We start from the raw sequence: 9384 nt of genomic DNA, 5'->3' as shown, positions 1-9384 counted from the left end.
ATAATGTGCCATGTGTTTTTTTATTTAATTTTTTTACTGTTCTGGCACCATAGGGGCTTCCTAAATGTGACATGCCCCCCAAAAACCATTTCAGAAAAACTCACTCTCCAAAATCCCATTGTCCCCCCTTCCCTTCTGAGCCCTCTAGTGCACCCGCAGATCACTTTACATCCATATATGAAGTATTTCCTTACTTGAGAGAAATGGGGTTACAAATTTTGTGTGCTTTTTTTCCTATCACCCCTTGTGAAAATGAAAAATTTGGGGTAACACCAGCATTTTACTGAAAAAAAATGTCATTTTCACGTCCCACTTTAACAAAAGTTTGCCAATTATCTGTGGGGCCTTAAGGCTCCCTATACCCCTTTTTACATTCTTTGAGGGGTGTAGTTTCCCAAATAGTGTGCCATGTGTTTTTTTTCTGCTATTCTGGCACCATGGGGGCTTCCTAATTGCGACTTCCCCCCCCAAAAAAAAAAATAATAATAATAATAATATTTCAGCAAAATTCGCTCTCCAAAATCCCATTGTCGCTCCTTCCCTCCTGAGCCCTGTAGTGCACCCACAGAGCACTTTACATCCACATATGATGAGGTATTTCCTTACTCGAGAGAAATGGGGTTACAAATTTTGGGGACATTTTCTCCTAATACCCCCTGTGAAAATAAAAAAATTGGGGTAACACAAGCATTTAAGTGAAAAAATAAATCACATTTTTCATTTTCATGTCCCACTTAAACAAAGTTTGTCAATCACCTGAAGAGTGTTAGGGCTCACTGGACCCCTTGTTACATTCCTTGAGGGGTGTAGTTTCCCAAATAGTGTGCAATGTGTTTTATTTTTTGCTTTTCTGGCACCATGGGGGTTTCTTAAATGCGACATGCCCCCCAAAAACCATTTCAGCAAAATTAGCTATTTAAAATCCCATTGTCGCTCCTTCTCTTCTGAGCCATGTAGTGCGCTCGCAGGGCACATTACATCCACATATGGGGTATTTCTTTACTCAAGAGAAATTAGGTTACACATTTTGGTGGCTTTTTCTCCTTTTACCCCTTATAAAAATGAAAAAAAAAATGGGTCTACAAGAACATGTTAGTGTAAAAAATGAAGATCTTGAATTTTCTCCTCCACCTTGCTGCTATTACTGTGAAACACCTAAATGGTTAACAAACTTAATGTGAAGAATTGGAAAATTGTTGCTAAACTTTGAAGCCCTCTAATGTCTTCAAAAAGTAAAAACATGTCAACTTTATGATGCAAACATGTAGTAGACATATTGTATATGTAAATCAATATATTGGCCCTCATTTACTAAGAAAATCGGGTTGTAAGTCTATGTTGCTTTCTTACCCGACTGCTTTTTTCCCCTGGTATTTATTATTATGTCGCATCCTGTTTGTCGCACTGGGTTTTGTTGGTTTTGGTTTCCAACTCCTCTGAGCTGTCGGGAAAAAATCCACAACAATTCAACAAATTCGGGTTGGAAACCTTAATAAATACGTGGGAAAGCTCAGAAATGTCGGGTAACGCCCCTTTTTCGGGTTTGGGAGAATCCACATCGGGTCCGTCGGGAAAAAATGTTGCATCGTGTCGCAGACTGGCGCACAATGTCTGCGACATGGCGCAGACAAAGATGCGACAAAAAAAAAACCGACAAAAGAGGTCGGGTTTAGAATAGTAAATGAGGACCATTGTTTATTTGGAATGTCCATTTTTCTTACAAGCAGAGAGCTTCAAAGTTAGAAAAATGCAACATTTTCAATTTTTTCATCAAATTTTGAAATTTTTCACCAAGAAATGAAAATTTACCACTAACATAAAGTAGAATATGTCACGAAAAAACAATCACGGAATCAAAATGATAACTAAAAGCATCCCAGAGTTATTACTGCTTAAAGTGACAGTGGTCAGAAGTGCAAAACAATGCTTAACCTTAACCTGTTCAGGACGCCAAGCGTATCCATACGCCCTGCATCCCGAGTCCTTAAGGACTAAGGGCGTATGGATACGCCCGTGGGAATTCCGGTCCCCGCCGCTAGCTGGTTGGGGACCGGATCTGGATGCCTGCTGAAATCATTCAGCAGGTACCCCGGCACATCGCCCACGGGGGTCATGTCGGCGATCGCAGAAAATCGCATGTCAATTCAGACATGCGATTTTCTGCTATGCCAGGTTGATCGGGTCTCTGGTGACCCAATCACCCAGAAAATAGCGATGAAAAATAGCATCTTGAGAGCTAGGAGTGAGGTCGCAGAGCTGCGATCTCCTCCTATCCCCTGCCATTGGTCAGAACTGATTCTGACCAATGGCAGAGCAGGACAGTGGGTTGCCATGGCAACCCCCCGTTCTGCCCTTCCCCGGATGTCGAGGGGATCGTGGATAGAAGATGGAGGCCGTACCTGCAGGAGAAGATGCCTGGGGATCCCCGATCTTCGCTGGAGACTGCTGGATACTGGATCAGGTAGGGAAGCGACGGTGGGGGGGTATTGAAAGTGAAAGTAAAACAATCTTTACTGTGGCAACCACTAGGAAGGCCAAACTGCAACTCCCAGCATGCCCATACAACCAAAGGCTGTCTGGGCATGCTGGGAGTTGTAGTTTTGCAACATCTGGAGGGTCACAGTTTGGAGACCACTGTTACAGTGGTGCCCAAATGGTAGCTCTCCAGATGTTGCCAAACTACAACTCTGGTTGTAGTTCTGGAACATCTGTCCCTTCAAATTTAGTAATTTTCATGACATTTTTGAAAATTGCTGCTCTACTTTGAAGCCCTCTAATTTTTTCAAAAAGCAAAAATATGTCCATTTTATGATGCCAACATAAAGTGGACATATTGTATTTGTGAATAAAAATACAATTTATTGTGAATATCCATTTTCCTTACAAGCAGAGAGCTTCAAAGTTAGAAAAATGCTAAATTTTCAAAATTTTCATGAAATTTTGGGATTTTTCACCAAAAAAGGATGCAAGTAATGCCAAAAAATTACCACCAAAAGAAAGTAGAATATGTGACGAAAAAACAGAATCAGAGTATTCGGTAAAAGCGTTTTCGCGTTAGTAATTCGTAAAACAACGGTGGTCAGAATTGCGAAAAAGGTCTCAGTCCTTAAATGGGCACTGTCACCAACTTTATTTTTTGATATGTTGTAGTACTTATGTACTATAACATATCTCTAATATACTTTTATAATTTTTTTTTCCATTAAAAAGGTTTAATTTACATTTAAAAACCGGCTACTGAAAAAGGACTGATTTTGAAGTGGCAACCAGTCCTATTTCAGTTAGGCTGCACTCGCTCCCTGCCTGTCAATCAGACAGGCGGGAGCGAGCGCATTGGCTCCCCAGCCACTGGCTGAAAGGCCACTCCTCCCGCACATTGCCGCCGCCGCCTCGTTGCCGCCGCTGTCCCTGCATGCCCACTGCCGGACTCTGCAGTAACTGCAAGTGTAATGAGGGAATGGGGTATGCGGGGCAGGGGGGAGGAGGGAACGGGCTAATGCCGTAGCGGGGGGGGGGGGGGGGGCTAGCAAAAAAAAAAAAATAGGATGGTGGGAGCTACCCTTTAAGGCAAAAAAGGACTGCATCCTTAAAGGGTTAAAGGGGTACTCCCGTGGAAAACTTTTTTTTTACTTAAATCAACTGGTGCCAGAAAGATAAACAGATTTGTAAATCACTTCTATTAAAAAAATCTTAATCCTTCCAGTACTTTTTAGGGGCTGACAGAGAAATAAAACTCAATATGTATTCACCTAATTCTGACATATACCTGTGACAGTTCAGACTTTAGTGCAGAGGGACGTGCAGAGAAAAAGTAAAGCAGTTATCCATATGAAACAATCAGATATATTTTTTAAGGTACAATAAAGGAACAGTAAAGATGTAAGAAACAATAAGATTGTTAACAATGGCCAGCATCTCTTAATTTCATGTGCCCGAGTTTAAAAAATATCCAACAAAGTGATGAAAACCAAATGAAAAAAAGGTGAAAGATAAAAAAATAAACATAAATAAAGATCTGTTCAACTTAAACCTCCTTCTCTCGATTACTAAAGTTTTTTTTTTTTTTTTTTCCTGGCCTATGGCAAGGTAAACCACTACTCAGATGTGAGGGAGACTCTTTGCAAACCTTCTTTTAAACATAAATTTGCCTTAAAATTTAAACTAAAACAAATAAAGCCAAACACACAGACAAACAAGCTCCTCAGAAATAGGATAGACATGATCTGAAAGTGCTGGTAGAAAATGATCTGGGAGTGGATGTGTGGATCTGCACGAAAATTATCACAGCCACTGTGACAATTTGATAAAATTGGCGCAACACCACCAAAAAAAATGCATCCAGACAAACAACTAAAATGATCTAGCCAAGACGATTATTGACAAATAACCCCTTTCGTTCTGACTGACTGAGGACTATTTTTCTCCCCAAGGACTCTGTGCTTACCGCCAGGCTTTGACTTTCACCTATGTGCTGGGGTTTTCCTGAGATTACTGTGTCTGCAAACTTTAGTTTTTTTTCAGGTCTTCTCACGCTGTTCCTCAGCTCTTCAACTCCTAGACTCCTCTAGCAAATCTTTTTGTTCTAACTAAACCGCTCCCCCCCTAAACTATATAGGTCAATGTCGGGGGGCTCCCATTGAAGCATCAGGGTCACCTGGTCACTCTGCCACAATTCTTTAAGGGTACAGAACATCAATTAAAGCCTAACATAACAAAAAAATATATCACAGTATAACAGATCAGACTATGAAGCAGTGGGCCCAACATAGAGACAGCAGGGATGCCTGAGGCAATCTTTAGCCCACAGGGCATCATTTGGTGCTGGAACACACAAACTTTCCCTCTTAGGAACAGCCATCCTAGGCGTCCAGTCCTGGAGGCTGGAGATTCACGAGGGTAGAAAAGTATTATAACATTATTTTTCCTTCTTTAGTGCAAATGCAAAGTCCTAAGATTCCTAAGGAATAAGGTGAAAGTTCTTCCACAAGGGTGTTGACTGGAAAGTTGGTGCCATTGTTGAAAACCACAACTGTTATAGAGGAAGTGCTATTTTATAATCCCTAAACTAAGCATTGTATCATATAAACTATTGATTACATTTTATACAGCCCAATGTAATTAAAAAGTGCATTTGTAATAAGAGGGCCATCCAAATACAAAAGAGAAACAAACATTAGACATACACACGGAACAAACAAGGCAACTCGTAGCTGCCTAAGGGTTTCTACTACCATCCTGTGCTACAGGGCCCTAAGGCTTTCAGCATCTTCTCCCCGCAACTGAAGAAAGTTTAATACACCTCATGGCCACACCTAAGGGACATAAGAGAACAAACGGACACCTCCTGTACGCAACATTTACCTACAGGGTACTCCATTGAATTTCCTGAGCACCCACTGCACAACAGAAGACAAGGGACATAGATTACATAAAACAGACCGAGAGCAAATAACGCATCCTGACCACATTATTATTATACGGACATTATATGTCTGACTAAAAACACTGGTGATTTCTCGTTCGGCCGTTGATAGACTGAGCGCAGTGTGACGATCTGCACATGGAAGAAAGAAGAAGACCGGACCGGAGGAACAAACAGCTGTAGTGGCGCTACAAGGGAATGGAGGAAGGTGAGTTAAAGTTTGTTTTCTTTTTCTTTTTTTTGCAGCCTGGCAGAACAGACTGGAGATACTGATCAGTAGATTAGTCCTTTAAACATTACTTCCATGTCCCTACCTTTGTTTGCTTATTTAGCCCCATTTGAATGGTTCTACAGAGCTACTTTCCCACAATTCATGCATTCACGCATGCAAGCCCTCCCCCTAACATAGTGAAGATCTAAATCCCAGATAGGAAATGTAACAAAGTGCCCAAATTATTTGTGAAGCTAATTTTGTTTTTGTTTTTCCGTTAAGGGCAAAAGAGGCTGAAATCTAAATAAATATTACTGAATATTTGGGTGAGGAAATCAAGTAAATTAAGTTGTCAATAAATACCTGGTAATGCATATTGATTCCTTAGATAATCCACAGGCTCCTAGAATCACAAAGGTGACTCAATAATCAGAAATTGTCAAATTAGTAATCATAATATTTTTATGATTAGTATTAGTGTCTCCTATTTAATATTGGAATGACAATACTAATTTTTACATTTCAAATTCTCAATGCTATACAATTAAAATTCCAAATGTAATACACTTATTTAGTCAACAAGATACAGTTATTTTATGGAAAAAAAAGAAAAGAAAAAAGTTTCAATTTAGATTTTGTAACAAAAAAATTTGTACTGCAAGGAAAAAATGTGTAAATAAGTTATTATATAGAGTAAGTATATACAATGCTCCCTGGACAATAATACAATATAATCCCTGCCAAAGGGGTGCAACATCTCAGTCACCAGATAAACTACACATGGACTGATTTCCAATGTGGAAGGGAGGTGGGGGGTGGTCAGATTAATATGTTAGTACTAGAGATGAGCGAATTTACAGTAAATTCGATTCGTCACAAACTTCTCAGCTCGGCAGTTGCTGACTTTTCCTGCATAAATTAGTTCAGCTTTCCGGTGCTCCGGTGGGCCGAAAAGGAAGATACAGTCCTAGGAAAGAGTCTCCTAGGACTGCATCCACCTTTTCCAGCCCAGGGGAGCAGCGGAAAGCTGAACTAATTTATGCAGGAAAAGTCAGCAACCGCCGAGCCGAGAAGTTTGTGACAAATCGAATTTACTGTAAGTTCGCTCATCTCTAGTTAGTACACTGTCCCTCTAGCAGCAGAAGATTCTGGTCCTCACTGCTCATGTGATGCTGTACTGAAGCACCATGGGATTTATAGCAAAAAATTAATCGTGATGAATTCGGAATCTTCAGATTGTGGCTGATTGGAAGCAGAGATGAGTCTGGACTGCAGGGAGGTGAGTATATTATGTGGTAGACAATCAGGTGGGGGTGCAGGGATGGGAAATGTCTTTTTGCTCGGCCGCTTCCTTAGATCTTCGTTAAATATTGATAAATATAAATAATATGTAAGTTATTATATTGATATGAACACAAGTAATTCAGCTTCCTGATCTTCATATCTATTCTCTCTTTTTTTATAGCTGTATATTTTTTAACAATTTTTTAACTATTTTACAGAGAGCAAAAAAAGACTGCAAAGCTTTTATATATATATATATGCATATAAATATATATATATATATATATATATATATATATATATATATATATATATATATATATATACATATTTCTATAATAAAAATGACTATGACAGACAATGAAATCCTAATCTTGGCTATAGCAGAGACCCCACCGGTCATGATGGACACTTTGAAATTGGAGAATCCCATTTAATATTTGTAGTAGTTCAGGAAGACTTTGGAGATTGGCTTATTAACTTGGAATACAAGTAAACATGGAGTTCAATGTCTTGCTGTAAATTGATGAATATTCCCAGCTTGAAGACTAAAATTGATGTTTTACAGAAATATATTTATTATTAGTGCCATGGAAATCCTCAGTATTCCTCAGCAATACCTCAGAGTAAGTTATGTAGCCCTGACCAGAAGAAATAGACAAGTAAAGAAAAGAGAAAGAAAGAAGGGTGTAGAGATAGATTGCTTATATTATCAAGGAGGACAGCGTAAGATCAAAGAATATAGGGGAGAAAGCAAGAGAGGAGAAAGGCTTGCATGACCCTGGTTCTCCTAATACCCATCAACTAACACTAAGTGGATCTCAGGACTTCTAAGTAGTCATTCTATGGATTCCATGTCTTCACAAAATTTACTCAACCTATTTTGTACTATGGCTATAAGGTGTTCTATCCATCTTATTTCAGTTATCCTGTCTAATAGATTCTGGGTTGTTGGCCTTTTAGCTCTTTTCCACCATTGGGCCACTAGGTGTTTAGCCAAAGTCAATATGTAAAGAAACAGATGGTGGCTGCTCAGAAGCAGAAAGGAGGCATAACTGCAGGGAAGAATTTGTAACATACATAAAAGAAGCCCAAAATGTGATTGACAATCAATTTTCTAGTGTATTTGATAAATAATACATTATTTATCAACAAAAACATCTCTTCTGTCTACAACGAGAGTCCTCTCACAGTTCAGAGCGTTAGATATTTCATTACAGATGAACGAATCTCTTGGTTTCTTAGACTGTATATAACAGGGTTTAGAAGAGGGGTCAGCACAATGAAGACAAGGGAAATAAACTTGTTTATAGACACTGAATGTCCTCTATGAGGGACCATGTAGATTATGAGCATGGACCCATAGTAGGTAGAAACAACTATCAGGTGAGAGCTACACGTGTAGAAGGTTTTTTTCCGGCCTGATGTGGAGGAAATTCCAAAGATAGTGCTGAAGATATGAACATAAGTTATAATAATAAATAAGAAAGGAAACAGAATTACTGGAACAGAAACCACGATAATTTCAAATTCCACAGCAGTTGTGTCTGAGCAAGAAAGTTCTAAAACAGGAGCAGAGTCACACAAGAAATGGTTAATAACATTTGGCCCACAGAAGTCTAAGTCATACACAAGGAAAACTGTCACAACTGCTATACTAAAGCTGAGGGCCCAGGAAGAGACGACCAGGCTGTATCTAAGCTGTACACTCATCATTGAGACATAATGTAGCGGTTTACAGATGGCCAAGTAGCGGTCATAGGACATGGCTGTGAGCAAATAGCATTCAGCACTTGTTACGCCGAGCGCTCCGGGTCCCCGCTCCTCCCCGGAGCGCTCGCTACACTTCCCTCACTGCAGCGCCCCGGTCGGTTCCACGGACCCGGGGCGCTGCGTTACTACCTCCGGCCGGGATGCGATTCGCGATGCGGGTAGCGCCCGCTCGCGATGCGCACCCCGGCTCCCGTACCTTACCCGCTCCCCGTCAGTTCTGTCCCGGCGCGCGCGGCCCCGCTCCCTAGGGCGCGCGCGCGCCGGGTCTTTGCGATTTAAAGGGCCACTGCACCGCTGATTGGTGCAGTGGTTCCAATTAGTGTTTACACCTGTGCACTTCCCTATATCACCTCACTTCCCCTTCACTCCCTCGCCGGATCTTGTTGCCCTAGTGCCAGTGAAAGCGTTCCTTGTGTGTTCCTTGCCTGTGATTCCAGACCTTCTGCCGTTGCCCCTGACTACGATCCTTGCTGCCTGCCCCGACCTTCTGCTACGTCCGACCTTGCTTCTGTCTACTCCCTTGTACCGCGCCTATCTTCAGCAGCCAGAGAGGTTGAGCCGTTGCTAGGGGATACGACCTGGTCACTACCGCCGCAGCAAGACCATCCCGCTTTGCGGCGGGCTCTGGTGAAAACCAGTAGTGACTTAGAACCGATCCTCTAGCACGGTCCACGCCAATCCCTCTCTGGCACAG

The 9384-nt window shown here is 41.1% G+C and overlaps 1 protein-coding gene across 1 annotated transcript; it reads right to left on the bottom strand.

The window, feature by feature from the left end:
* Positions 1–8111: 8111 nt before the first annotated feature.
* LOC130366688 (olfactory receptor 6B1-like) lies at positions 8112–8684 on the bottom strand. The gene has a single exon (XM_056569008.1). The coding sequence runs from the start codon at positions 8682–8684 to the stop codon at positions 8112–8114; it is 573 nt and encodes a 190-aa protein (XP_056424983.1).
* Positions 8685–9384: the final 700 nt, after the last annotated feature.

This window comes from Hyla sarda, chromosome 4 (assembly GCF_029499605.1).
Source record: "Hyla sarda isolate aHylSar1 chromosome 4, aHylSar1.hap1, whole genome shotgun sequence".
NCBI classification, from domain to species: Eukaryota; Metazoa; Chordata; class Amphibia; order Anura; family Hylidae; genus Hyla; species Hyla sarda.
Note: the sequence above shows the minus strand (reverse complement) of the source record. Positions and strands in the feature narration are given on the sequence as shown.